General features: G+C 53.3%; 11 protein-coding genes across 11 annotated transcripts; 6 read left to right on the top strand and 5 right to left on the bottom strand.

The window, feature by feature from the left end:
• Positions 1 to 642: 642 nt before the first annotated feature.
• Positions 643 to 3,434, bottom strand: PHACADRAFT_252641 (uncharacterized protein). The gene is made up of 9 exons (XM_007393627.1): positions 3,084 to 3,434; positions 2,705 to 3,037; positions 2,156 to 2,656; positions 2,017 to 2,106; positions 1,683 to 1,961; positions 1,338 to 1,631; positions 1,025 to 1,285; positions 736 to 971; positions 643 to 682 (listed from the first exon to the last, which is right to left on the bottom strand). Exons 1-8 carry the CDS (start codon positions 3,378 to 3,380, stop codon positions 795 to 797), a joined length of 2,232 nt encoding a protein of 743 aa, XP_007393689.1. The 5' UTR covers positions 3,381 to 3,434; the 3' UTR covers positions 643 to 682; positions 736 to 794.
• A 390-nt stretch (positions 3,435 to 3,824) lies between these two features.
• On the bottom strand, positions 3,825 to 8,072 carry PHACADRAFT_117257 (uncharacterized protein). The gene is made up of 13 exons (XM_007393628.1): positions 7,653 to 8,072; positions 7,485 to 7,588; positions 6,992 to 7,426; positions 6,618 to 6,940; positions 6,423 to 6,563; positions 6,209 to 6,373; positions 5,984 to 6,158; positions 5,674 to 5,932; positions 5,069 to 5,624; positions 4,867 to 5,019; positions 4,633 to 4,816; positions 4,304 to 4,575; positions 3,825 to 4,248 (listed from the first exon to the last, which is right to left on the bottom strand). The coding sequence occupies exons 1-13, from the start codon at positions 7,886 to 7,888 to the stop codon at positions 4,045 to 4,047; spliced, it is 3,207 nt and encodes a 1,068-aa protein (XP_007393690.1). The 5' UTR covers positions 7,889 to 8,072; the 3' UTR covers positions 3,825 to 4,044.
• A 49-nt stretch (positions 8,073 to 8,121) lies between these two features.
• PHACADRAFT_117258 (uncharacterized protein) lies at positions 8,122 to 10,206 on the bottom strand. The gene is made up of 3 exons (XM_007393629.1): positions 10,052 to 10,206; positions 9,519 to 9,988; positions 8,122 to 9,468 (listed from the first exon to the last, which is right to left on the bottom strand). Exons 1-3 carry the CDS (start codon positions 10,133 to 10,135, stop codon positions 8,553 to 8,555), a joined length of 1,470 nt encoding a protein of 489 aa, XP_007393691.1. The 5' UTR covers positions 10,136 to 10,206; the 3' UTR covers positions 8,122 to 8,552.
• A 99-nt stretch (positions 10,207 to 10,305) lies between these two features.
• On the top strand, positions 10,306 to 11,649 carry PHACADRAFT_252647 (uncharacterized protein; the record flags this gene model as incomplete). The annotated part of the gene is made up of 1 exon (XM_007393630.1): positions 10,306 to 11,649. A coding segment is annotated over exon 1 (866 nt), but the record flags the coding sequence as incomplete, so codon positions are not given.
• Positions 11,650 to 11,660: 11 nt separating this feature from the next.
• Positions 11,661 to 12,908, top strand: PHACADRAFT_252649 (uncharacterized protein). The gene has a single exon (XM_007393631.1). The coding sequence runs from the start codon at positions 11,683 to 11,685 to the stop codon at positions 12,682 to 12,684; it is 1,002 nt and encodes a 333-aa protein (XP_007393693.1). The 5' UTR covers positions 11,661 to 11,682; the 3' UTR covers positions 12,685 to 12,908.
• A 4-nt stretch (positions 12,909 to 12,912) lies between these two features.
• PHACADRAFT_26878 (glycoside hydrolase family 5 protein) lies at positions 12,913 to 14,424 on the bottom strand (the record flags this gene model as incomplete). The annotated part of the gene is made up of 7 exons (XM_007392671.1): positions 12,913 to 13,081; positions 13,134 to 13,366; positions 13,424 to 13,483; positions 13,544 to 13,597; positions 13,651 to 14,095; positions 14,145 to 14,323; positions 14,374 to 14,424. 7 exons carry the CDS (start codon positions 14,422 to 14,424, stop codon positions 12,913 to 12,915), a joined length of 1,191 nt encoding a protein of 396 aa, XP_007392733.1.
• Positions 14,425 to 15,449: 1,025 nt separating this feature from the next.
• On the top strand, positions 15,450 to 16,670 carry PHACADRAFT_252650 (uncharacterized protein). The gene is made up of 4 exons (XM_007393632.1): positions 15,450 to 15,997; positions 16,050 to 16,250; positions 16,300 to 16,327; positions 16,383 to 16,670. The coding sequence occupies exons 1-4, from the start codon at positions 15,467 to 15,469 to the stop codon at positions 16,526 to 16,528; spliced, it is 906 nt and encodes a 301-aa protein (XP_007393694.1). The 5' UTR covers positions 15,450 to 15,466; the 3' UTR covers positions 16,529 to 16,670.
• Positions 16,671 to 17,031: 361 nt separating this feature from the next.
• PHACADRAFT_252653 (uncharacterized protein) lies at positions 17,032 to 20,069 on the top strand. The gene is made up of 9 exons (XM_007393633.1): positions 17,032 to 17,228; positions 17,282 to 17,415; positions 17,467 to 18,147; positions 18,202 to 18,354; positions 18,405 to 18,560; positions 18,615 to 18,719; positions 18,777 to 19,492; positions 19,543 to 19,669; positions 19,728 to 20,069. The coding sequence occupies exons 1-9, from the start codon at positions 17,117 to 17,119 to the stop codon at positions 19,821 to 19,823; spliced, it is 2,280 nt and encodes a 759-aa protein (XP_007393695.1). The 5' UTR covers positions 17,032 to 17,116; the 3' UTR covers positions 19,824 to 20,069.
• A 214-nt stretch (positions 20,070 to 20,283) lies between these two features.
• PHACADRAFT_252655 (uncharacterized protein) lies at positions 20,284 to 22,886 on the top strand. Its single transcript, XM_007393634.1, has 12 exons — positions 20,284 to 20,527; positions 20,591 to 20,796; positions 20,851 to 20,919; positions 20,972 to 21,073; positions 21,122 to 21,220; positions 21,276 to 21,409; positions 21,458 to 21,531; positions 21,591 to 21,624; positions 21,674 to 21,722; positions 21,784 to 21,838; positions 21,895 to 22,056; positions 22,107 to 22,886. The coding sequence occupies exons 1-12, from the start codon at positions 20,322 to 20,324 to the stop codon at positions 22,612 to 22,614; spliced, it is 1,698 nt and encodes a 565-aa protein (XP_007393696.1). The 5' UTR covers positions 20,284 to 20,321; the 3' UTR covers positions 22,615 to 22,886.
• Positions 22,887 to 23,036: 150 nt separating this feature from the next.
• Positions 23,037 to 24,944, bottom strand: PHACADRAFT_252656 (uncharacterized protein). Its single transcript, XM_007393635.1, has 11 exons — positions 24,767 to 24,944; positions 24,641 to 24,698; positions 24,529 to 24,590; positions 24,455 to 24,480; positions 24,375 to 24,404; positions 24,242 to 24,323; positions 24,122 to 24,188; positions 24,045 to 24,066; positions 23,480 to 23,990; positions 23,307 to 23,426; positions 23,037 to 23,250 (listed from the first exon to the last, which is right to left on the bottom strand). The coding sequence occupies exons 1-11, from the start codon at positions 24,852 to 24,854 to the stop codon at positions 23,198 to 23,200; spliced, it is 1,119 nt and encodes a 372-aa protein (XP_007393697.1). The 5' UTR covers positions 24,855 to 24,944; the 3' UTR covers positions 23,037 to 23,197.
• A 281-nt stretch (positions 24,945 to 25,225) lies between these two features.
• Positions 25,226 to 26,979, top strand: PHACADRAFT_252658 (uncharacterized protein). The gene is made up of 6 exons (XM_007393636.1): positions 25,226 to 25,283; positions 25,342 to 25,615; positions 25,787 to 25,969; positions 26,026 to 26,139; positions 26,201 to 26,596; positions 26,659 to 26,979. Exons 2-6 carry the CDS (start codon positions 25,481 to 25,483, stop codon positions 26,902 to 26,904), a joined length of 1,074 nt encoding a protein of 357 aa, XP_007393698.1. The 5' UTR covers positions 25,226 to 25,283; positions 25,342 to 25,480; the 3' UTR covers positions 26,905 to 26,979.
• The last annotated feature ends 53 nt before the right edge of the window (positions 26,980 to 27,032 follow it).

The following is a 27,032-nucleotide window of genomic DNA, read 5'->3' on the forward strand; positions in this document are numbered from 1 at the left end:
ACGGGCGACGGCGTGCACCGGGCCAGTGAGAAGCAGAGGCACAAAGTGAGAGCGAGGCTTGAGCACAGGCTTTCCACCCCCCGCTCTGCCGCGGGGAGCCGCCCCGGGGTAGCCAATAACCATGCCTCTGACGTAGGGATCCTAGGAAGTCGCGGAGACGCGCTGACGTGAAAGCCCCGCCATGCAACCAGGGTGTGTCGAGCCTTCCTCTCCCAGAACGGAAAACCTTGTCGTGGTGAATGTCTGCATCGCAGACCGCAGTCGGTATGATGAGAAACGTCTGCGGTAATGCCCGTAGATTCACCTCACGCGTCGTGACCACCGCGGACATTGCACGGCTCGGGACATGAGAATCCGAAACACGGCCCTTGTCAGCAGCGGCAGCTAGGGTCCCTGTCTTGTCCGCGCCGGACGATTCATGACCGGGCTGCGAAGTGCCGCGTGGAGAACCTTATATGTGTGGAGCCCTGGATGAACAGAAACGGGTCCGTTTCCGTGATGACAAGCCTCAAGTCCCAAGACGGCCACTTGAAAGAGCGCAGGATACGTGTACTACCTTGACTACAGGACTAGGTGCCTGCGCTAAGTCCTAAGCCCTGCCGAACACGGTCGGGCCAACAACATGACGTTGACTAAGGATACAGTGCGTGAGATTGTGCTGAGTATAGTGTACATGCTATGCCTGACGAGATTTGAGTAAGCAAGGGGACAGTTGACCCGCGGGTAAAAACGTACCAGGTAATTATAGGATTTACGGTCTTCGCATCTTTCAAGATATTCTCGCTAAAGACAGGTCAAGCGCGCGCCAAATGGTATGAAAGCGCGAAACGTACCTCAATCAGACCCTCTATTCGCTTCTTGACCATGAGGGGGTTTGGCTGGAAGCGACTAGCCAGCTGGCGGGTCACTTCGTTCACCAAGTCGTTATGGCCCATATGTTTGCGATCCTTCATGATGCGAACGATGCAGGCCTACATGCAAACATCAGGAAGGCTATGGAACGGGATACCCACCAAAGACTCACCTCCATCTGGTGTTTTCGGTCCTCGTCAACCCGGTCCCTGGTTTCTCTTCTCTCCTCATTGCTCTCCACCCGCGACGCGACGGTGCTGATCTTGATCTTTTGCAGCGGCGCCGAGAAGTCGGAATTGAAGGCGAACGAGTCTGTAGGGTTCACGTCGCGGCCAGCCGGGTGCTTCTTCAGGACTTTAAATTTGCCGCACGCTAGGGTCTGTAGGTTGCGCTGGAGCTCCACGTCCGGGATGGCGGTTGCCGTTTTGATTTCCTGGAGATAACTGATAAGCTCGCGCCAGCAGCGCTTTTGAAGTTCAACTCACGTCGTAAGTCAAGATCTCGCCGTCGGCGACGTCTTCGAAGAGAAGCAAGACGGTCAAGGCGAATGTCGAGACGTTTAACTCATGTGTCCGCGCCTTAAATCGCACTTTCACGTCAGCGTTGCCCAGTGAAGGCTGCCACGTAAGTCTTCTCCCGGAGTGTCGCGACAGGTAGAAATTTTCAAACGACTTGGACGCCGTCAAGAGCTCCTCCGGAAGGTTGCATGATGCCGCCGAATAGGACATTGGCCAGAAGGTCGATGTCATGACTATAACCGATATGTCGACATCCGGCGGCTAGATGGCCGGTTCAGTCACAGGCAAAGAGATCGCTTTAACGGAACGCACCGTCGTTTTTGAAAGATGATCTTGGTAAGCTTCCATGGTGTCGGATGATATCCGCATGTCGTGGAACATGCCTTCCAGTTTCTGCGTAAACTGATATCCACACTCAACCTTGAGCTTAGCCAGCATTCCACGTTCGGCGTCGTCCGACACGGAGCGACCAAGAAGTAGTCGTTTGGCCAAGTGACCCTTATAATATCGCTCGAAGACATCTTTGTCGGTGAGATACCTGAAGACCATGATGGTCTTGTCCAGGACGGCGTCAACTTCCTCGTCACTTTTCTACGGCGTTGCGGATCATCAGCGTTACGGTAAGCTACAAAACGAAATGACATACCCCCTTCAAACCTTTCTTCAGGTTCTCGTCAATGAATAACGATATAAATTCAGGAGACTTCTCGTGGGAATTTATGAACGTTTCGAAAGCCTGGAAGGCGGGGTTAGTCTTGCCAAAGGTGTCGAATAAGCGCATATACCTCATTTATTCCGGTCTCGATCTCGCGGTCGTTGCGGAACGCCTGTACCCAGAGGGCGTCGAACTTGTCCTTCATATTTAGGACGTCTTGTACCCATTTCAGGGCCAGCTGAAGTGTTTGTGCGCCAGAGCCGGCACCAGCGGCCTTTGATTTGCCCTTACCCTTGAAGTCTTCGGCTTCATCGTCTCCTCCTACATCCGCATCCGCTGTGGTATTCACAACAGCAAGCTCTTTACCTCGCCGTACCACAGAATCGCGAAGCGCTCGCCGTAAAGCGGGCAGTCCAGTGGGTACCATGGTGAAAAGCCGATATAGTCGTGACAGGTCCTCTTTCTTGTCGGCATCAATCATGACATCTAAGCCAGAATTTGGCATAGACAAGATAGTGGACAGATGAGCGGTGAGAAGGTGATTCTCAAGAATCTTTCGCAGAGAACCATAAGTATGAGAAGACAGATAGTGGTGTGTTCGCGACTCTTCCGCGTAGAAGCGCTCTTCCACCTGCAAGACATGAGCTATATACAAATGTATGGTTTAAACCTCACTCACCCTCCGTAGATACTCTGGTGCGTCGCAAGTTCCCAAGAGATGTTGCCCTTCGGCCTTGTAGAATGATTCGCTTTCACGGAGTATGGGCGGCTCCATAATCCGCGAGTACATGTCCGAGGTGTCGGGAGACTCGCGGAGCTGCAAAAGGATGTCCACACACCCTTTCACGGCAGATCGATTGATGCCGAAGCCATTTCTCTCCGTCAATATCTGGGTCAAGACGGCTGCTGTGAGATGATCTTGTATTGGAGGACGGATGATATGTCGTATGAATAACAAGAGTCCTTGATCCCAGATTTCTGGAACGACGGCCGATTTCGTGTATACACGGTCCTACAGAAAGGTAAGGATAGTCGGAGGATGACAAGGCGGCACATACCATGTACTTGAGGACATCACGCAGCTTCGACAAACTAGACGTATGATCATCCCACACCTTGCGCACCGCCTTTAAAAGCACTTCACCCTCCTGACTACGTTGGATAGGGTCTCCCGTACCGCTCGGAAACGCCGGCTCGATGTCTTGCTTCGCGAGCTTCTCGAGATTAGAGACAATGAGTTCGCAGGTGCCATCGTACAGCCGCTCTCCATTCTTCATAAGCACCATGTTGTATGCGTAGCGATGATTCTCTTCGTAGGAGAGGTTTCCCGCACGGTGGTTCTGGATCTCAATCATGTTCGCCCTAAGCTTTGTCCAGGTTTCGTCGATCGAGACCGTTGGGCCATGCTTGAGAGTAATTTAGCACTCGGTAGTGGTCTGAGAGCAGATAGGTACCTTCTTCGGTGGTTTCTACAATCAAAAGGTCAACACTCCGACGTATTTTATGGCGAATGTCCAGTCAAGTGCTCACGATTTTGGCCTTGCCTTTTGGTCGCGGAACTCAAGGAAGCAAGCGCGGATCAGCCACTCAAGCTACAGCTCCATTGGCTGCATAAACTCACTTGTGGCCATCCTTCGAGTTCACAACTCTTGCATACACTGAAATAAGGGGAGTATCGACCGCTAAGGGTCAGCGATGGACGTGCTATGGTAAGTTGCGAAGCGCCCATAGTAATGTACGCGAAGCTTAAACCGTACTTATGCCTGAGCGCTGAGCTTCCCTGGGCTTATGTTCAACACGCACAAAGTTAAGATTGAGTATTGACGACCAATGCCAATATAGCGAAGTAGGAATATTCTTCAAATCTTCAGGTAAGTTTGTAAAAATTACTTCGGTAATTGCACAACAGCTTGTAGGGTGTATACGAGCAGCACGAATAAGAGAACTAAGTAGTATGCGACTTGTGGAAGGGTTAGAATGTAGCGAAGGGTTCTACCATAAGCATGTGGTGTGATTTAATTACGAACGTGAAGCACGAATGGTATCCGCAAGGTACTTTTTGAAAGTTTTGCTGTCAAGCTCTCTGAGCTTCGTGGCAAACTCCTGCGCAGCCCCCGGTGGCCAGCCCTGGGCAGGCAGAAAAACTTGAGTGAAGAAATCGAAAGATTCTTGGCCTCTCGCTTTTGAGACTGCGGACAAGAAATTGCAAATCTCATGGAGAACCTAGGAGCAAGCAAGGTCAGAACGGCGTAGAACGACAGGCAAGGACAATACTTACCACCAACATCTGCCCGTCCTTGATGTTGAACTGGGGAGACGCCAAAACGGAGAAAGCGGATGGAATAAGTCGCTCGTACACATATTGCTCAAAGCCGGGCAAAGCCTGAGACCGGCCATTGGCTTGACCATTCGCTCCGGGAATCGGCTCAAGCCAGGCCAGAACGCAGCGGCCCAGGAACTGGAACGCCGCTCTCTGGCTAGCGGGGTCATTGACATCCTCAGCAAATCGTTGCATGGAAGTGAATAGGCCCTCCAGCTGAGCACCATTGCCTGGCGAGTTCAAGCATTAGCCAAAAAAAAGTAAAACGTATGAGCAGATTTACGCACGTTCTGATGTGAAGATGCCGTGAAGCTGTGAAGTCATGACATTGTTCAGCAGCGTTAGGTAGGCTTTCCTCGTATCGCTGTGAGCGACCTGGTCATCAGTTCCTGTAACTGGTTGGGCCAGTAGACCGTTGATGTGGACGCCCAGGGGACCGATGAGCTGGTCTAGAACATCGAACAAATCTCGCTGTAAAAAGTGTAAGTACCGGACGAATCGAGATCGGAGATTGGCCGTACTTGTAGTCTATGCATCAATAGACCAATGAAGGTCATGAAATCGATCAACTCCGTTGGTTCGAAGTGGGTAAGAAGGTTGGCCATGAGTGGCGGGACCAGTTGAGTGATGTTGGGCCCTGTGGTGGCGAGAATACGCGTGAAGGCGTTCCGAGTCTGGGCAAGAGTCAAAAGACATTCAATACAAAGCGATGGCTCTACGTACTGCATCCCGGATAGCCCTGTAAGTGCTGAGCGATTCGAGACAAACCAAGACCGCTTGGGCGATTTGAGTAAAGATGTTCACCGGAGGAAGGAGGTATCCCTCTGGAACAGGCGAAGGGTAGTCAGGAAAGCCTTTAGCGATATTTCCTAAAGCCATGATGTTGTGGTGGACCTTCAGAATGGCAAGAGGCTCCTTCGATCCTTTAGCGGCTAACAAATCGCGTGACAGTTCGTCCAGAAGCGGCGTGACAATTGAAGACAGTAGCGTTGTGCGCTGCTCAGGCGTCTTATGGAAGAGCGAAACCAAGGTGCCAACAGTCTCGAAAAGATACAGCTGCGCGTCGAAGATACCAGGGTTCTTGATTGCCTCCTCAAGTAGGTCTTGTTCAGGACTCTCCAGTTCTGGCAATTCCACTTGAATCGTCAACAGATCGCGGATGCTCTGAATGAGTGTTCCTGCAAGGTCGACAGAGATCTCATTGCGATCCTCCTTGATGAACCTGTGAAATAAATAGAATACACGCGAGCGTAGCCTGGACTCCGGGTTGTGTAGCCCTCTGTGAAGGTGTTAGTCACCAACATGGCGTTTAAGCCTGGCTCACATACCGTGGACCGACCATCGATTGCAGGGCGGGAACGATACAGTCCTTGCGGACCTTGAAGAAATCGCCATAACGCGCTGTAGTCTCGAAGAACTGCATGTTAACGGTCTTGTGCTGGTGCTCCGCAATACCGGATTGTACCAGCGCATACAGCATCTCGCCATGTCTCGTGAGAGGGTAACCGGAGTAATCTGTCTCCTTCCGCTTGTCCTTAGCAATATCCGCAGGAGTAATGCAGAAGGCACCACGACCCTTCGTGCCGGCTGAATCGGCGTTAAAAACAAGGTTATTACAGAACCATCAGCAGGGCTTACTCTTATTGATCTCGCCGAAGATGAACACCATGTAGACGGCCAACTCCGCGTCATTCCATTCCACTGGAATACCACTCTGATAAGTGTTCAGAGTGCTAAGCGCTAGATTGCTGAGGGCCTCAGACACTAGGCCAGGCTCGATGACGAAAGCAGCATCCATAAAGGTCCGTAGATCCTGTACGATTTGTCAGTACGCCGGTGCATATAAGAGATAGTCCTGCCGACCTTCCGCAAGTCCTCGAACGCTATCTTGTCATCTTCATCCATGTCTTCTGGATCGGCTTCTACATCCCACTTCAACTTCTGCAGGACGACCTGTAGAAGCGAGGCAAGGAAACCGCGTTTGGCATCATCCAGAGGCTCCGTGGTGGACTTCCGTAGGCGTTTGTACTAGAGCTGTGTCAGTAATGTGCTAGATAAGAACGGAGGATAGTCATACACTGCCAAGTATCGCCTGTAAGAAGGGAAACACCGTAGAGCATGTGTCGTCGTATTCGTCTGCCATGAAGCGTAGGAGCACGGGAAGACACTGGCTCAATAGCTGACTGGCTTCCGCTCGGATGTCTTCTGTCGGGAATTCCTGTTCACGGGACTTAATACTGGCTCTCACCACGAGACACGACTCAGAACGTACATCGACAAGCTTGCTCAACTCTAGACCCAAGACATTCAGAAGGCGGCCGAGGGCTTCACGGTAGGACTCCTCGCCTTCGTCGATATCTGACCCTCTGCTGGCTTGTTCCCCACGGGTTTTCGTTTCCAACGCGTCGAGAACCTGGCCAAGAGATAGCACCTTAATTAGCTGCAGCTTATCAGCCGGTTCTTTCAGGCCCTTGGCAACAATACGGGTAATAGCACCACACGTAGCTAGACGGATCGGCAAAGACGCGTCCGATAGCAGGTTAAAGAGCAGGGGAACAGTTGTAGGTGTTACGGTGAGGTTAATATCGATCCATCCTGAGGGAATGTCAGATGTACAGCCGTCGCCAAAGACGTAAGATCACGCACCAACATACGAAGTAAATGTCCTCATCCCCCAGTCTACCACTTCAGTAGCAGTATCCAACTCCTTTTCTGAGCCTGCAGGATCGCCTTTTCGTAGCCGATTCATCCTCCCAACGCCGTCAGCAACGATCGTGAGGACTGCTCCATTGATCGCTGCAGCATCTCGTTCTCGAACAGCGTCCCGTACTCTTGTATCGCGCGCATGTCGTACTTGACTGAAAGTACGTGCAGACTTGATCATCTGATCGGCGACTTCTCCGGAGATTTCGAGGACCAAGTGGAAGAACAGCAAGGAGACATGGGGATTGAAGGTGGATTGTGAAGTTGACTCTGGCGGGCGAATGAGTGTGAAGAGGTCGGCGAAGAAGGATGGCCACTGCTCAAGGTAGGTGACCAGGAAAAAGAGGGTGAGTGTATGTGAGAACTTGTTGCGGATATCTGACAGACAGACGTTCCTCAGTGGATAAAGATATGCTATGGTCACGGAAAGTCTTACATGCAGCACTGGACTCTGCAGGGCCATACAGATATTCGGATTGAATGTATGAGACGAGTGCTTGCCTGAGGACCTGGAACGACTCATTATCCAGAGGTTCAAATCTACGGTGATATAGAGGGTTGTAGTCGGTAAGGAAATAACTCTGAGGGGATAATTGTGACGCACCTATTGTCCAGGAAGTCCTCCAGCACGCGCAGAGCAAAGAACCTGGCCGGCGCGGGGTATTTTCGACTGCCATCCGACCCAGTGTCCACAAAGAGTGCAAGTGCGGACCTCCATGTCTCTGCCGAGTTCTGCTGTATCGTCGAGAGGTATTCCAACGCCTGATTGTGCAACGCGCCCTGTGAGGGGTCGGAGGCAATTAGTATTGCTTGTACAAGCTGGTTAAGCTCCTGTTCCATCGCAGCGATAGTAGGGCGAGCGCGGACCGCAGCTTCGTCAAATTTCTACAGATGCCGTGGAACGAGCGCGTTTGCAGAATGGGTTGGCCTGTGGCACAACCAGCGGTGGAGGATGACGGTCCGGGGTCAAGGTGAAGGCCTCAAGTACATGACTCTCTTAACTTTTGGTCGTGTGCACGTGGTTGAACCGCGAACGGATGTGAAGCGCAGCCGCCGGCTTGACAGTCTAGCGCACACCGTGCCCGGAAAATTAGACGTCACACAACGTAATTACAGGCGTGTGTAATATGAGGCGTTCAGCATTCAAAGTAAAGTTCTCCTGTATATCAAGGTTACAGTATCTGGACGGTATCGTCGGGCCCAAAGCGTAATGACCAGTGCATAGGAAAAGTGAACGAGTCGGAGATGGCGATATATATGGGGCAATGACCAGCTCTCACGGCAGCCTATCCATCCCTGATTCTGATAATCATCATGTTTGACCACACAAAAGGCGAACGCGGCGAGAGGTGACAACAGATCGGCCGGAGCGGGAAAGCAGCAGCAAGGAAGTCGGCACACGTTCCGGAATGTCTTCACCCGAGTCCCATGTCGCGTGAGGATAGGAAGACGGGATATTGCTGTTTTTGAGGAAAAGGGGACAATGGCGACTGCATTACCCATGTCACGAAAAATCGACAATCTGTAAGCTGCTGTCCCATAAGCCCAAACACAGTCGACAAGTGGCCTCGTCGAAAGCGAGCGAATGGCATGCGTCGGTGGAGAAGGGCAAAGGCGGATCTGCAGGTAGCAGCACGCCATGCAACAATTCCGGCGCACCGTCATGCACACCACCCAACTCGAGTTTCATGAGTCGCGTCCGCGTTGTGTCGAGGTTGTGTTCCACCCACACCGCTCGGCGGCCGGTGGTACCAATGCTAACAGAGCGAATCGATGTGTCGAGTGGAAGCGGCACCCGCGCGCTGGTAACCTTAGACTCAGAATGAGCCCTTATGCCGTCCAGAGGAAAGCGGACGACGTGGGCATTCGGCTGCGTGGAATCGGCTTCGTTGAAGACTATGATGGTGAAGAAGTTCACGGAAACGGACGGGATGTGGACAGTGTCCATGAGACTACTGCCGAGCGGGTACGAGTAATGTTCGTGCAGCTTGCCCCATGTCACATCTTCACCTTCCAGCCCCAGGCCGTGTCTTGTTTGCAGCCAGCATGGTAGGTCATAAATGCGGACGACGAAGTCTTGGCGGGAGTATCCGAACACGACCATGCGGTTATTCTGTAGCCTGGCTTGCGGAAGAGGGATTGGTTGGTCGGGACCCTTGCGCATCCATCGTGAACATCCTGCATCCGTGTTCGCGACCAACATGCGAGTCGATATTTCTTGATCGGGTATGATCAGAGCTACAGTTGCAGCCAATTGGCCGTCCCAAACAGACATGCCTTCGATGAGGGCAGTTGCACGAATATCGACCGGCAAAGGCGGCAAGTCCAATCGGCGAGACACGACCATCGAGGGCAGGGGGGACATCGGGTCAAGTGCATTCATGGTCTCGTCTATCGATATAGAGCGAACTTGCATGAAGCTAAAGAGCCATGAGACATTACAAATTGATAGTCGTGGTCGAACACTCACTCCTGCGAACCGCCATCGTTCAATGCTACGACGATCGTAACGAGGCTTTCGCCATCTCGCAGAGCGACGGCAGAACCCCTATGTTTCCCCGTAAACTCAAACATGACGACACATCGCGGGTGGTCGATATCTGATAGGTTCCAGAATGCTACACGGGTGTAGTTGCGATGCTCGAAGCGACGAAGACCTCCTTGGACGACCAATAGCCATCGGCCGCCCGGGACGAACTGCAAGAACTCAAAAAGCGCATCACTGGCCACTGGCAGTGACGTCGTGCGCTTGATCCCCGAGGAGGGACGCCTCCAATTGAGCTGCAAGCGGATGGCTTTGACTGCGAGGCGCTGCAGCTCGTCCGATGAGAGCTGGGTGCTCGGTATATCCACGGGGACGTCGAGCGGCAAGTCAGACCGCTCGGTTAACCTGTGCCAGAGATAATCTGCGCTTCCGAAGGCGTGCAAACCACGGCATGTCTGCGTGTAGCGTCGTCAGTGCGGCGTGTCCGCAGTACCCGTGCGAGTGTCCGCATGGCGTACCTGCTTGAGTGCTAATACGTCCTGGATAGCAAGATAGGAGTAAACGAGTAGCAGCACATCGTCTGGCAGTTCAGCTAAACCCATGTTGGTGGTGGTATGATACAAAGGCAGTAGAAAACGTCCATCTTCATGCTCTCGACCTCCCGGCTACTTGGGAGCACGAGTCAGATAAATAATTCGGAACCCCGGTCACCGACATCAGGCGCCCATTTGTGGGAGGCCTCATATAGCGCGCTCGCCCCTTTCAACATCCCTTCGACTTGTCCCTCGACAATCGATATGGACCTCAGAGAACGTACTCATTCTAATCTCTCGGAGTTGGAGAGTTTATCCGACTCGGATTGGCTCGATATTGCCAGCAGCAGAACCTCAGAGGACGGCGATTCCGTTGTGGGGTTCGACGACAGCGATCGCGAAGATGTCGAGGGTCGGCCGTTCTCAAGACACTCATTCAGTAGCCTTGCAAGCTCGACCGACGAGGTTGTAGAGGGTTGGGAGGGACTAATCGACGACAGTGCAGATGAACCTCTCTCCGTAGTCGCAGAGCAGCCTGCTGATTACGTTTTCACCACCGCGGACGGCGAGCATAAGGTCCGAGCCCCCTCTCCTGAGGGAGAAGAGGACCCAGAGGACGAACGCGTCAAAGCCGCCCTGGACCAGAGCATGATGAGCACCTTGAGCTCGTCGCGATCGAGCTCTCTAGCCAACTCCGTGCAGACCTCGATCGTCCATTCCACTCGCTCTCTGAGGCTGTCCTTCCCAGACCCTACCACTTCCAGGATTGAGTCCTTGAACAACTCCTTTGAACAGTTGTCGCCTGAGGATGCTGACCCTACCACCTCAGACGATGCCCAGGAAACCCTCAGAGGCGCCGTCGGCCCCGATGTTTGCCCTGCGCCTGAAGTCGAGGTTCCAGTGCAAGCTCCGGTGATTGGCGACGAATCCGACGCGTCTACCTTGCCCGATAACACCGTCTTCGATGTTGTCCTCTACGGCTCATCTCTCCTGTCGAAGGCGACCTTCATCGATTCGCTACTCGAGAAGTGGGCACTCGCGTCGGGCTTAATCCTAACGAAGAAAGCCTTCCATGAGCCACGCGCTGCTGTACATACTTTCAAGGGCTTCGAAGACGGATGCGCCATTGAGCGCAGCGTGTCAGTAGTCGATAAGACTGGTCTTGGTGACGTGGGTTTGCTTTCCGTTTTCTTCCTGATTGTCAATTCATCCTTCCTCAGTTTCAAGCGAGCAGCTCGAGCAATGAACGCTCTCTCGCTGTCGTGTTCCTCCCTTCTTTTTCCGAGATTCCGATACCAGATCACGCCCTTTACCTTCCGGTCATGATGACCTCAGTAGGCGAGTACCTCGGCGCGACAGATTACCTCCTTGAAGCCGAGCAGCAGTGGGATTCTCAGGGCATTCCATCCTACAAGCTTACAGGTTTTAGCCGTCAGTCTTCCCCAATCGTTGAGCAGGAGGTCGTCGAGGCTGCGACATGTGAGCAAGTCGAATATGCGCTACGTCGCCTCTCTGCACAGCCCATGAGGAAGGCGCTGCCTAAGGTGTCAGCCCATGCCATCACAATGTACGTGTCTGCAGTCTCGACGTGACTCATAATCTAACTTGTCCGCAGCATGACAATTCTGTCGATGGTCCTGGCATACATTATTAATGGAACCATGTCAGCACCGGAGACGCGTCGCTTTTCCACGTCCGCCGTCACGAATCCACTGTTGAATTTGCTGCGCCCCGACCCCACCGCGATTAATAGGTCTTTGTCTACCTCCATTCTCGCTATCACCTCTTCCAGCTCGGCACTTTCGGTGTCGTCCCTGAAGGATTTCGAGATGGCGATATTTAAGCCCGGCAGCAGCTGTGCTGACGTCGTTGTCGAATCCACTTCTCAGGACGCCCAATTTACTGCTTCCACGTCTTCTTCCGCCACTGTTGCCACGGCGACCGTCACCGATGGACCTGCTGAGTGTGAATGTGGCTGCGGTCTTGTTACCTGGCCGGCCAAGACGGAGACCACCGAGCTCATCCTTCGTCCCAGCGGTTCCGGACTTAGTATCCTTACAAACACTGTCAGTTCCATCTCCGTCGTTCCCTCCCATACTCCCGTTGTTGGCAAAGGTAAAGGCAAGGCCAGCGATCTGGACAACTCGCTCTTTGCTCTCAGCACTCGCATGGCCAACTCCCTTTCTGAGTACTTCGGCTTTTCTCCCCTTGTCCAAGCCGTTACCACGGATATTCGAGAACTCATCGCCGCCATCGACCAGCTCGCCCACGCCATCAGCCGCCATGCCGCATTCGTTCTGGGACAGTCCAAGACCGCGATCTCCGTCGTTGCCGTCGAACTGAAGCAACGGAACCAGCGTGCCAAAGACCGGGCGCGCCAGATCCGCGAGACTGGGGAGATGTGGATCTCCACCCTGAGAGAGCATCTTAAGGCTCGCTCGCAGGCGGCCAAGGAGAACGCCCATCGCCTCAAGCACCGCATGAGCGACAACCGCAAGTCCCGCGCGGCGCGCAGGGCGGAGCGCCGTCACCTCAGACAACTGAAACGAGCAGAGAAGCTGGAGAGGAAGATGGAAAGGAAAGCGGAGAGGGCCATGGCATCAGTTTGGGAGGCATAGTCGTTGACTCTTCTGTTTTCCCCGCACATCATTAGGTAGGTCGCTCTCGCTCATCAGGACTATTTATCCCTCTCCTGGAATCGTCGCGACATGTAATACGGTGGCCCTCGCACCTTCATAATCATGTTGTACAGATATCACACCACCACTATAGTATGTATGTATGTATATAAATTGTAAAACCCATACAGCAGGAGATATCGTTACGTCTACGCCATGTGTCCATCGCTAGCCAGAAGAGCAAATGTCCGGGTACAGTCTGTCCGTTGGGTCCTGGGGTATCCAGCCCCCTTGCAAGCCCCGCTGGTAGCTCCAGTCGTCCGCGTCCTCGACCTTCCACGTCCAGTACACCCAGCCCTGGACGGCCTCTCCTATGGCGACCTGGGTCTCATAGTACCTACACAGTATGTTAACCGATTTGCGCACCAGCCTGAACGACGCCCACTTACTGCCGCATGAAAGTCTTGTAATCGTCGCTGAACGTGCTCATGTCTCCCGTCCAGCCATCACAGCTCCCAAACGTCGGCTGGCCGGACTGCCACGTACCGTCCCACCGAGCCCCGACGCCGCGCCCGTTCAGCCACATCGCACAGTCGGTGGGAGCGGTTGTCCACTCGCCGATGATCGTGAAGATGTTCGAGTCGGCATATGACTGCAACTGAGTCAGGACTTGGCAGGAGTCCTGGAACGACGGTGTCGATGAGACGGATGGTGGAACAGAGACAATGAAGATACGTACGTTGATGTGCCCAGAAAAAGATAGCTCGAGCTGGTCGTAGTTGAAAACTTGGTACTCGTGCTAGCAGACGGTGAGTGAGCATGTTTAAGCAGCACTTGTGTGTAGGCGGAATGTGCTTACCGTATCCATGATCACGCCTTCCGCGGACGGATATGTTAAGAAGTTTTCCCAGCTCTGTCGTGACGCCGGTTAGCGTGGCTCGCGCAAGTGAGGGTCGACAAGCTCACATCGACTCCCAGGAACGCATCCATAATCATGACCTGAAGCCCACCACCCACCGCACCTCTGACAACCTGGTACCCCTGCTTCCAGTAATTCCCAATGACGTTTCCAATAGACGATTCGAACCCGACAGGCTCGTTCAAGAGCTCGAGAACGTCGATCATGCCGCCCAGCTGCTCCGCAATGAACTTGATGATGTCGAGCGTCCTCGGAACGTTGTCAGGGTCACTTCCCCACATTGGGTTATTCGTGCGCTGCCCGGAATTGTCGTATCCGTTCTGCGAGCCTGGAGCGCCGTGCAGATCGAGTATGACGTGCAGGCCGTTCTGTTTCGCCCAGTTCAGAGCCTGCACCAGATAGGGCCAGGCTCCAGGTATGTAAGGGCTGACGTCCGTGGTGTAGTTCGTGTCTGAGGATGTCAATGGGACGGACCAGTAGCCGACTTGCATTCTGCTGCAGTGAGCAGGCTGCTAAGGGAGGAGGATGAAGGGCAGCCTACCGGACATGATTCAGTCCTGCAGCCTTGATAGCTTGGAAGTCATCTTCTGTTATCCAAGTAGTCCAATGATCCTGTAGCATAGCTAATGCCGTGTCATGGTCTAGATTTTGTCCTAGGGTGTATTCATCTACGATGTTGGTGTTGTTGAAGCTCTCGAAGAGGCTCGGTGTTATCCATGGCTACACGATATGTGCAGTATCGCAACAGACAACACGGTGGCGAAGCGTACCTCCAGCACGAACCATCCCCCCCTACGGCCAATGAAGTCAGCTTCATGCATTTTCCTATTATACAGGGAGAATGTACAAATTTACTCCTCGTATAGGTTCTTGTCCGTAATCGAACGGGGACAAGAGTAGGGCTGGCACTCGCACTGCTTGCACTCGTTGTAGACGGTGAGCTGCCGGCTATTTGAACTCCAGACGAGGTTGGTGCTGAATGCGAGGCAGTGGGCGTGCTTGCGGAGCCTGGTACGCGCGCTACAGCGTTCGAGGGCGCAACGAGTTTGCATTGCTGTGCGCTAGTACGTCCTAGCAGAAGGAGACAGAAAGAGAGGAGTATCAGCAACATTGCGGTAGCATGGTAAGACGTGGTCAGGAAGCAAATTGTCGGAGAAGCTCACGGACGCGGCCCAGCGATAGCACGCGTAGTGATGGCGGACCGAGAGCACGAGGCCGCGGAAAGTCCGCAAAGCAGATCCCGCCAGCTGCCATCAAAGAGCGGTGACATGCCTTGTCACTGGACAGGGAGCTGCGAGCTCAGCTGAATCTCAGCGCCCACCCTGGGAGAACGTGACCGAGCATGCTCAGGAGATGTCAACGAGGGAAAATCCGCGAAAATAGGGTTGCTCTGCCAGGGTCGCTGCCGTCACTGGTGTTCCTAGATTTGCACCGAACAGAAAGCGCCACAAAGACCTTGCGGTGGTGGTTGTCGAGATCTGAGACTCAGCGGCGGCGAGCGATCCCAGGAACCGGCGCGCCACTTTTTTGATCCGCCGGCTTCCTGTTGTGGGAAGGAGGCGCGTGATCGCCGAGTCGTCCGCGCGTCTCCGGGTCGCGTGCCGATGACCTCAGCTGCGCTCTCCGCAACTGCTCCCCGGACCCGCTCTACCATCGACACGACACTCTTGCCACGACTTTCTCTGCAGCTGAATCAACTTCTACGTGCTTGTGATGTACTCTCCACGACGAACCTCCTATGGCTCTCCACCGCCGGAGCTCTCGAATAATCCTTTCATTGACCATCCCGCCAATGCCCTGACGCGATTCCCTGATATAAATGGCACCGACCAGCCTACGGGAACAAGCCAATTCACCTCTTGGATGAATCGCAGCTCTTCATCGATAAACACGAATTCCACTGGCTTCGCCGGTGCCCAGCCAAGTGGATTTACAGGGGGATACACCCAGCAACCGCAGCAGACTGGGTATCCTACCAGCCCCACCGGTGGCCACCCTCAGCAGACCGGCTTCAACGCCGGATATGGTGCGCAACAGGCGCAATCCACCGGTAGACCCTTCCAGCCAGCGAGCTCATTTGGTCAGCAGCTTGCATCGCAAGTCAATGGGGCGTACGGGCAGCAGCCCGTGCCGCAGCAGCAACAGCAGCAACAGCAGCAACAGTACTCGGGGTACCCGACCCCGCCTCAGTACGGCACTGCCTATGGATATCCCCAACAGCAACAGCCCCAGCAGACTCAGTATCTCGCCGAGTTTGACCCGTACGCGCCGCAGCAGACATCGGCGCAGGGGCAGGGTCCATCGCAGAACAAATATCAGACTCCTCATCCCCGCGATTACGTTCGAAACAACAAGCAAGGGCTGGAGTCTTGGGATTCATACGCGTGGAAGCAGGTGTGTGGCGCGTGGCCCCCACATCTGAGTAGCACTCTAAAGCCAAATTTAGGTTATGAACTGCTTCGACACGCTGAAAGACGCCTGGGCGAATCGCAAGAAGGAGCTTGAGGCGCGGATGAACGCTGTGAGCGGGCAGGGCCTCTTCGGAGGCGGTGGCTATGGCGGTGGCTATAGCTATGGAAACCAGTACGGCCGGTACGGCCAGCAGCAACAATACGCCCAAGCACAAGAGTACTCGCGTCTGGAGCAGGTGAGTGCAAAACAATGAAATTTGGTACACAAATCTCACCGTCTCCCAGCTTGCGAAGCAAGCAGATTCGAACGTCGGTGCGTAGAATGTGATTTCAGCAGCTAAGACCTGGATTGATCGACAATCTGTCAGACATTGTTGTTGCGGCTTCATTCCAGATGAATGAGGCCCACGATGGCTACCGTCAGTCAGGAGACTTGGCGTCAAAGAAGCGTGTTCGTGAGGCCATCAATGCTGCTCTGGGTAATCTGCCTGATTGGCCTGCTGAAAACTACTGAGCGGACGGAATCCATGATGGTAGGCTTGCTGGATGGAATCCTGAGACTACGTTCGTATCTCTCTCTCGCTTAGTGGTTTAGATAGCCTCAGGTCGGTTGTGTGCAGGATTACTTGTTGTAGGATAGCAATGAGATAGCAGAGACTTCGATCACAATTCAGGATGCCTCTAAACTCCCCAGAGAGCTGGTCCAATTGTTGCCATGGTTTCAGGCATAAAGAATATGTCGGAAAAGGCCGAAATTGAGACTGCCATTTCGGGGTTACTTTTTAGTCGGTTTTGAATGAAGGACTTATTACTTCCGATTGAGAAACAGCCTCGAGCAACCGCTCGACCCGCCCTCCTTCACCCTCCCATTTGGCCATTTTCTTCGACCCTCCTCTGTCGCATAGACTGCTGCACGAACTGTTTACGCTCTTTTACGTCTGGTGTTGAGACTGGCTTTCTCGCAGTGTCGTTTCTTCTCGATATCCTCGGCCTTGTTTAACATCCGATCCATTCGCCTTTCAACTGTTGTATCACAAGATCCTGGAACGAACTCACGATGTCCTACGCCGACCACCCCATCTCACCTCAATCCCCTGCAACCATGTCTTCCCCCCGACGTCTCACAAATAGGAACACGAACCGGTACAGCGTCACCGCCCTCTTTTCCATGGCGGCGGAACAGGATGTCGAGGTGGAAGATGAGTTGGGCCGAGGTGAATGCTGACATCTCTCCCTCCGTGGCCTCGCTTGTTAACTGCTGTCAAAGCCCAAAAACGTCTACGAGAACTCAAGTCACGCATATCTGCGCAGTCCAAGCGCAACTTCGTGCTTGAGCGTGACGTCCGCTTCCTCGATTCCCGTATAGGACTCCTTATCCAGAACCGTATGGCGCTTGACGAAGTGAGTCCTTCTCATCCTCTATGAAACCTTGCAATAATGATAGCCTCGCAGCAACACGAGGTCGAAAAACATCTTGAAGAGGTTGACCCCACCGAGGGCCACTTCCCCGATGACCGAAAAATGCAGCAGTATTCCAACCTTTTCTTCCTTCTGCAATCCGAACCGCGACACATAGCCTCCCTCTGCCGTCTCGTCAGTCTTTCTGAAATCGACACCCTGCTGCAAACGGTCATGTTCACACTGTACGGAAACCAATACGAGAGCCGAGAAGAGCACTTGCTTCTCACCATGTTCCAGTCCGTCCTTTCCTCCCAGTTCGAGACGGCGACAGAGTTTGGGTCTCTCCTTCGGGCAAACACCCCCGTCTCCCGGATGATGACGACGTATACCCGCCGAGGACCAGGTCAGAGCTATCTCAAGAGCGTCCTCGCCGAGCGTATCAACAGTCTTATCGAACACAAGGACCTTAACCTCGAGATTAACCCCGTCAAGGTGTATGAGCAGATGGTCATCCAGATTGAGGAGGAGACAGGTGCTTTGCCACCCAATCTTCCCCGTGGCGTGCCTCCAGAAATAGCAGCCGAGAATAGCGACGTCCAGGCGATCATCGCACCACGGCTGACAATGCTCATGGAGATTGCAAATAGCTTCCTCGTTACCATCATCGAGAGTATGGAGAGTGTGCCATACGGTATTCGGTGGATATGCAAGCAGATCCGTAGTCTCACAAGAGTACGTCCTGATTTTCTGCTCGTGTGATTAAAACCAGTCTCATGCTTTTTGCAGCGGAAATACCCAGACGCGACCGACTATGCTATTTGCTCTCTAATTGGAGGCTTCTTTTTCCTGCGGTTCATTAATCCCGCTGTTGTCACACCGCAAGCCTATATGCTTGTCGATGGTGTGCCGGCCAAGTTCCCCAGGCGGACATTAACTCTCGTAAGTGCGCGGTTTGGTGGCTACTCGAGTCCGGACTAATTCCCGATTAGATTGCCAAGATGCTGCAGAACCTTGCAAACAAGCCGTCATATGCCAAGGAAGCGTACATGATCACCCTCAACCCCTTCGTCGAGAATAACAAGGCCCGCATCAACCAGTTCCTGAACAATCTGTGTGAGGTGCCTGACTTCTACGACACCCTCGAGGTGAGCGACTACTCCACTCGCAAGTGTGTTGGTGTTCTGACCGATCTGGCTTAGATGGACCAATATATGGCACTGTCGAAGAAGGACCTGCTCATCCATATAACGTTAAACGAGTTGTACAACACTCATTCGCTCATCTTGCAGCATATCGAGGTCTTGGTCGGTGTATCTCTCCTATGAACTGGCGTTTCGGAATTAACAAATCCATTTGCCCAGGCTCCGAACGACAAGCAGCACCTACGCATTCTCACGGATGAACTAGGGCAGGCACCAGGACAGGTTCCTCGCAAAGAGAATCGGACCGTCGAGCTTCAGCTGTACAGCCGCTGGGAAACACCGATTCAGGACATCCAGAATGCACTCATGGATGCCGTCTCCTCTAGCGAAATGCTGTATATGGAGACGAAGTCGATCTTCGTCCAGCTCATCCGTAGTCTTCCGCATGCAGCCGATAAACGACCATACAACCTCTCGGCAATAGCGGAGCGAGCCGCGACAACGAAGGACGCGACGCTTGTGCGGAAAGGCATCAAGGTCAAGGAGATGCTTCGCGAACTCGAGGAGCAGAAGATCGTCGACCGCTCCGACGTCTACCGGCTTATGGAGGAGGAAGTCGCTCAGGAGCTGATCCACCTGGGTAACCTTCGGGAGAAGGTCCTTGCCGAGACTAAGTCGCTCGACGCAGTCTACAAGACGATCTGCGATCACAATAACTATCTCCGCGGCCAGCTCGAGCAGTACAAGGCGTATTTACAAAATGTGCGCCTCACAGCGTTGAAGGACAAAGGCGCAAGTACGGGAGTCGGCGTCGTGACCGTTGGCGGGAAGGAGAAAAAGCCTGCGAAGCCGCAAGTCCTGGGTCCATACCGGTTCACGCACGCGCAGTTGGAGAAGGAAGGTATTATTGTAGAGAGTAATGTCCCTGATAATCGGTACGTCCATTGGTGATGTATTCTTCTCCACTTGCTCATGTGCAAAACAGACGGCCGAATATTTATTTCAATATCACTTCGCCCACGCCAGGCACGTTCATCATCGCTTTGCATTACAAAGGCAGAGAGAAAGCCATCCTCGAAATGGATCTCAACATTGACGATCTACTAGAGAAGGTAAATCTTCCCTCATAACGGTATGAAGATGGCTACTGAATTATCTGTGATATTGTAGCAAAAAGACAACAAGCATCTCCTGGATCTGGAATACGTGCAGCTTAACGTACCCAAGGTGTTGGGCCTGCTGAACAAGGTTTTCACTAAGCGATGACTTCATCCTCTTATCCTGTATTGTCTACGCGCTGGCAGGCTCTTTTTCATTCTTTCGTCTGGTCAGTCTCTTTCGTGGTCTCTTTTTGTCTCTTCCTCCTGTTCGATGCCCAGCTGTCTTCACGTTCGATGAGTTATTTATCCTCCTTCCATTTCCGCGATCGCTGAATTATCAGGATGTATTATCTTATGTCTGTCTCGAAGTATAGAGCTAGTATTCGCCTCCCGTCATATACCTTAGCAAGTACCGAAATGTATATACTAGCGTGATAATTCTCTCCTTCACAGCCTTGAGTGAGACGCGACATGTCAGAGCGCGGCCGCCTTTGCCGAAGCGCAGCCTAGTACTTCAGCAGGTTTGAGATAAAACCTAACCCTAGCTCCGGCGTAGTCAAGCCTTGCCTGAAATAAGCCTTCCCTCTTGCACCCTTTTCGTCTGCTCCGTCCTTCGGTTTTTCTTTCATGTCAGGAGCGTAGCTGTTCTGCTTTTCATTCCACGATGCTAGCTGTCGTTTTCCTTCTGGCCGGCCTTGCTTTTGCGGACACCTGCTACGCTCTCGGTGGGCTCGTATCCGTTCGCCCGCCATCTTCACATACTCGCCGTTCGGGAGTCGAGAGCATCGAAGCTGGTGTTGTCAACTGGGGGAACACCACGACGCCGCTCAACTCTGCCATCATCCCGGTGTCGCAGTCAACGGACGGCCAGTGCGTGCTGCTCGTTCTCTGCACGGTGTGCTGTGTGCTCATGCACTTTGTCATTGCGCTTAGGGCATACTATTCCGTCATCGAAGTCGGGAACATCAGCTTCCGCGTGGCCCTCGACACTGGTTCTTCCGACGCTTGGATCACATCCTCTAAATGTACCACTACCGCATGCAGCGTACCAAAATACCAGCTTGGGTACGACAGCCCAACGTTTGAGTCCGTTAACGACAACTCGACTGCGTTTAATGTGAGCTTCGCGGATGGGACCCGTGCGTCGCGTTCTTCTCACTATTAAACCTTTATACTAACATGTTATCACGCAGTCGCTAATGGATTCGTGGCACTCGAGACCTTTTCAGTTGCGAACTTGATTGTACCAGGCCAAGCGTTCGGCAAGCACTCTTGAGTTTTACCGAGTGTCTCGGATGTTCATCGTCTCCTCAGGCGTTGTTACCAACAGCACTGTCACCTTTACCGACCAAATCAGCGGGATTCTAGGACTAGGCTTCCCCCGGCTATCCGACATAAATCAAGTTGTATTGACAGGTCAGTGTATCTGCATACACTGTTAGAAAATGGCTAGAACCCTTCTAGGGACTCCCTTCTTCACCACTATGGCTCAGCGAGGACAACTGGAATATCCCCTTTTCGGTCTGAACCTGGGTCAGAATTCATCCGGTAGCTTAACGCTCGGTACGTATACGCCTGATGGTGGATCGTGCTGTGCTAATGTCATTGTGGCGCCTAGGGGCCGTTGATGGCTCCGTGGTCACCAACATCACTTCAATCGTTTGGAATGAGGTCATGACATTCGCACCCTTCGCGTCGGAGAGCAACGCAACTAGCTACTTGCAGTGGGCGATCCCGTTGGGAGGTATATCTGTAAGTGGATCGCACATAGATTATGGACTATTGCCGACAACTGCACAGGTGAATGGGACCACAATTACCCCCATCCCGACTTACTCTAACCTGACGTCGACATCACTGGCATTGCTCGATATGTGAGAATATTGTATTCCACGGACATCTCTCTTTAAAACCTCTAACTTGCGATTTCTAGCGGTACTCCTGGAATATATGGGCCATTCCAAGACGTGAGTGTTGGCCCACAGGGTCTTGCATCGCGATCTGACTCCCTTCTAGGTGTCCCGGATCTATGCCTCCATTCCGGAGAGTCGCTTGGTCGATGAATGTGAGCTAGATCGGTGTACATCTTTCAACTTTCAAGTTGTGTTAATGTCAATCCTCATAAGCTGGGCAGTGGGCTATGCCGTGCGATGCAAATGAAACCATCGCTTTTATATTCGGGTAAGTTTGGAAGTGTGTTTCTTTGATGGCTGCTAAATCTAACGTTTATGATAAAGCGGGCGGACGTTTACCATGCAGCCCACTGATTATCTCATTGGCCCTGTCGATAGCTCTCCCGACCTTTGCCTCAGTTGGCCTAGAGCTACTTCTCCGAGCTCCGACGGCATAGACTGGCAGCTGGGACAACCGTTCATGCGAACTGTTTACAGCGTCTTCAGGTAAGTGTCTTTGTGGCTCATGCGCGGGATTGCTTGCGAACATGTGCTAGCCTCGGCATCGATACGAAAGAGCCTCCGCAGATCGGCCTGTTCGCTCTTCGGAACGCTTCTGCGCCCGTTGAATCGCCGCAGGCTGTGGCTTCGTTCCTCTCAGCCGCATCGGCGACGATCGACACGGCGCTACCAAATTTCGTGTTACCGACACCATCACCAACGGCTCCGCCATACGCGTTCAACACATCATTCTCCACCCAAGCCGGCGAGATCGTCTCTTCCGGTCTCGCAGCGAGTACGTACTCACCCGCAATTGGCACTCATCACGTTAATGCTACGGCGATACCAACACTGTCGCCTTCACCTACTCTTGTCACATTTATCCTAACGTCTGACGGACAGTTGGTGACCTCAGTCTCCACTGCTGCCTCGCCATCTGTAACCCTCGGTGCTCCCCCGGGGTGGACTAACGCCTCACTCGCAACGCTACGCATGTCTCTGAGCACGGTATTCCTGTCAATATTCGTGCCCTATATCCTGTTTGTCGCGCGGCTGGTCCTATAGCTAGAACTCACCTGTAGTCTCTATGACGTCCCCACCTCTACTTTCCTTTACCGTTCCGTTCATTTCCTGTTGCTATTGCTTTGTGCATATCTCAACCACCCGGACGATCTTTCCCACTGTCGCTTGTTTAAGTACATCTGTATCTTCCTGCGGCAGCCCCCAAGGACTTTGTCTTATTTTTCTTTTAACTGTTATCTGCTGCGTTATGAAGGCTTCCTGCTCTGACGTATCCCTTGTACACACATTTTAAATACAGATGAACTTGCCTCTTTTCACTGTCTTCCCGAGTCGTTGGTGTGTTTTCGTACGTACGGTCCCGATAAGAATGCTGGCGTTGTCGTAACATCCCATCAATAATACTACCTCGAGGACGTCCTTAGAACGTGCGTCAAGAATCTCCTCGGGCTCAAGAGTTCATTTAAGTGAGCATGGGACTCAAAGATCAGGTATCTCTGACTAGGCAGACGTTAACCAACAGTCGTAGCACATTGTCCAACGCCTGCATCGGACACCAGTGCTGGAGCTGATGAGAGAAATCTACGTGGCGAGTCCCTAACATGCCCTCTAAGATACAATATATAATCTATAGTTCGTCCTTCACATGGTCCGTGTGGCCATGGAAGGCTTCGGCAAGCTCTGACAACATCAACATTAAGCAGCTGAGACAACCAATGCCAAATTTAATGGCTCACTTGTTCGTATCTCAGGGGAAACCGTCTGCGGCAGTATGACATTGTACTCGACATACAAATCGCCGTACCCCGTCGACTCGTATACCGGCATACCTTCGCCCAATATCGTTTGTACAAAGCCTTGTGCTTGCGTCAGCTACTTGCAGTCGATGGGGGACGCTGATGGCACTTACCGGGCTGCGTGACACCAGTACGCTTAAGCTGCACTATGTGGCCGTCCAGATGAGTCAAGTTTCTCTCGAACCCAAGCAACGCCTCGTCAACACCGATAGACTCCTTCCAATACAGCCCGTGCTCCTTGCGCCTGTATCCGCCCTTGTCCTTCCGGCTGCGCACGCGCATGATGATGTCTCCCGCCTCCCAGTCGGGGCTCTCGTCCGCCTCACCGTCGAACACGACCTCCTGGCCCTCGGGCATGCCGCGCGGGATCTCGAGCGTGTAGTGCTGCGTGTGGTCGAGCACCTTCTGGCCTTGGCAGTGCGGACACGCGCGCTTGACGATACGTCCGCGTCCACCACACTCGTTACAGGTCGTCTGCGCCTGCGAGAACATGCCCGGGAAGATCTGCTGCCGCACGATCTTGACGCCCGCGCCGTTGCAGCCGGGGCACGTGTGGATGTCGTCGGACGAGGCAGCGCCACTGCCGCGGCAGTGGTCGCAGAGGATCTTCTTCTTTACCATGAACTGTACAGTCGTTAGTAGGCCGTACTATTTATGAAGCATGGGCTGGATACGCACATCAATGCTGTTTCCGGTATACCTGGAAACGCATCATGAGCCTCGGTCCTCGCAGCAGCCCACAAGATTGAACGTACATGTCTGCCAAACTGATTTCCATTTCTGAGAGAGAACTCGGACCGCGACGCGTTTGTTGCCCCTGGTCTGTATGCCATATCGTTAAACGGTGGTGAAGGGAAAGAAGATGGTACACTCACGGCCTCCCCCAAAGAACTGTGCGAACATGTCGAAGGGATTGGCATGGTGCTGTTGACCGCCCTCGTGGGCCTTCAAGCCTTCCTGTTGCACAGTTAGTGTCTGCCATATGTAAATTTTTGGGACGTCACGTACTTCGCCGTGTCGGTCATAGATTTGACGTTTCTAGGCAATGGGTCAACGGTCGGGTCACAACCAAACGTATAGGTACGCACTGTCGAATCTGACAGAACTTCGTAGGCTGCGCAGGGTCAACGACTGAAGCTTTGACATTTGGCTGCGGACGTACCGTGAGCGATCTCCACGAACTTCTCCTCGGCTCCTGAATCTTTGTTCTTGTCAGGATGATACCTGTAACAGTGATTATTGAAACACCGCTGTTCAAGAAAGATGGGGCATACTTCTTGCTGAGCCGCTTGTACGCTGCTCGTATGTCTTTCTCCGAAGCAGACTTTGAGACTACAGATCAAAAGAAGGAAATTAATGAAGGACTGTATAGAGCGGCATACTGCGCGCCTTCAACTAACGATCAAGAGCCTTGTACAGGTCCGCCGCAGAGACCAAGACCGCGAGGAGAAGGAAGGCGGTGAGCACGAGGAGAGTTGCCGGGGCCATGTCGTTATGTAGCCTGCCAGTAGTACGAAGAGGGTGTATGTTACTTTCAAAGCGTGTAGCAAGGTGTCGTACGCCCGTTTCTCACAACGCAGGTCTAGAAGGGGACGAGGGAAAGATGGCGGGCGCGCGAGAGTCGATGCACGACGAGATGAGTGATTCTAAAACGGGAAAGCCACGTAGCTGAATTGGCCACGTGGGTCGCGCGCACCGCATCAAACGCCCAGCGCGCCGTTGAAGCGCCCATAAGGAGCGCCCGCGCCGAGCGCACTTTCGAGTTCGAGACGTTTGACTTTCGACTACTGTCCCGCAAGGCCTGCGGGATGCTTCTGCCACGGACAAGACTAAGCCTCACCTTCACTCAAAACACTCTGCGACGATGTGCTAGGCCGTACTCCACGCCGTCTGTGTCGTACTCATCAAAAGTCAGAGGTTAAGCTGTCCGCCTCGGACCCGGCACAAGAGTGCGCTCACACCTGTCTCTCTATAGCCTTGCCGTTCGTCGCGACATCAGAAGATGTCGTAAGGCGCGCTGGCCCGCTCGCTGCACTCCAGATGTTCCAAAAAGACTACTTTTCCAACATCGTCGGTGCTGTACGAGCGTACTATGGGTTCAATGGCCAGCCACCATGGCCGGCGCGCATGCAAGCGGTGTACCTTCCAACATGGATTATCGACGCACGCGCAAGTGCGAAATTCTGGCTGTCGAAGCGGGGAGACGAGAACATCAAGCAGACGACGCTGCATGTTTACTTCCAACGATCGTGCGCCAGCCTGTCTTTCTCTATCTCCGCATCTTGTCTGAGCGGACCGTCAGGTTCATGCCGGGTTAGGATATTCCTGTGTGGCATTGCCTCTGGTTACTCAAGTGTTGCACAGGCTTCTCCATGGATCCATTGTCACAAATGTCCTTCTCGGAGCTTGCCACGGACGAGCATTTGAAAACCGCCTTGCCGTTCGGAGAAGAACTCAGGAAACAGAACGACGCGGATGTCCTCTGTCTTCCTTACACGGCGACACCTTTTGCTCTCACGGAGGCCGCCCGCACACTGTCTTTCAGCGACGCCATGGTAGAAGAAGACTTCAGATTTGATCCGGCAACACTGCGTTCACACTTGGTGCGTGTCGAGTTGCGTCGAGGAGCACATCAAGTTCTCAGTCCAACTGCGGACAGATCACAGCCTATCCTCTGCTTATTCCTGTCTATCTTTTACAATATGACGCCGACCCCGGTGCTGACAAGAAACCCTACAGCGTCACGATGGTCGTAGAAGCATCTCAACCGCAGGTAAGTGATCCCCGCCACAGTCAGCAACAAGGGCGGCAGAGGCCAAAGTCAATTTCCATAGGGGACCGTCATCACGGAGAACGTCCTCCCTCTCACGTCACGACTCTTCAGAGAATCCGTGTCGAAGAACTCCCTGTTCGACATCCCCGAAGAGCTCGCGGGCGAAGAATTCATGCGTGTCCTGCCCTGGAATAGCCCCATGCGCGAGTCCTTCGCGCGCGCGACGTGCTTCTCCAACGCGAAGCCGAAGGACTCCTGGAAGGCACAACTCGGCGAGTGGGTCGACGACCGCGCGCGCGCCGCCGGTGCGATGGCGCGCTACGCACAGCTCCAGGTGTCGCTCGGGCAGGCGGTCGACTTTGACGACATCAGGGTGCGCGACGTAGGCGAGGCGCCGGCGTTCACGGAGTACCTGTCCAAAGAACAGAACGTGCTGTTCTACCGCCACACCATGGAGGTGCGTCCTGCTTTCCTCTCCTGCGGCACACGGCATGCTCACGAGAAGACTGACTCTCGCAGCGTTTGCAGCATATCAACGCGCGGACCAAGAATGCCGAGGTGGAGGTAGAGGTGTTCGAGCTCAGCAAGGATGGAACTTCCAAAACCCAGAATGGGTCGTCCGCCTTGGAATCAGTCTTACAGAGCATGAAGGAGCAACTCAGCCAGTCGGAAGCTGTGATGAACAAGCACAAGCCAGAATGGCTGAAAGAGTGGGAGGCACGGCAGAAGGAAGAGGCGGAGAAAGAGGACAGTGACCGTTCGTAAACGCTACGGGACTTGCTTAGTTTATCCCCTGGCACTCACGATGCGTTTATCCTCGGCACCGAGAGCATATAAACGGAACACAGATACGCAGATTATGGTGGCGCGGCCACAGGGCATCTACGATATGA

The sequence above is a fragment of the Phanerochaete carnosa genome (assembly GCF_000300595.1).
Source record: "Phanerochaete carnosa HHB-10118-sp unplaced genomic scaffold PHACAscaffold_3, whole genome shotgun sequence".
Lineage (NCBI taxonomy): Eukaryota > Fungi > Basidiomycota > Agaricomycetes > Polyporales > Phanerochaetaceae > Phanerochaete > Phanerochaete carnosa.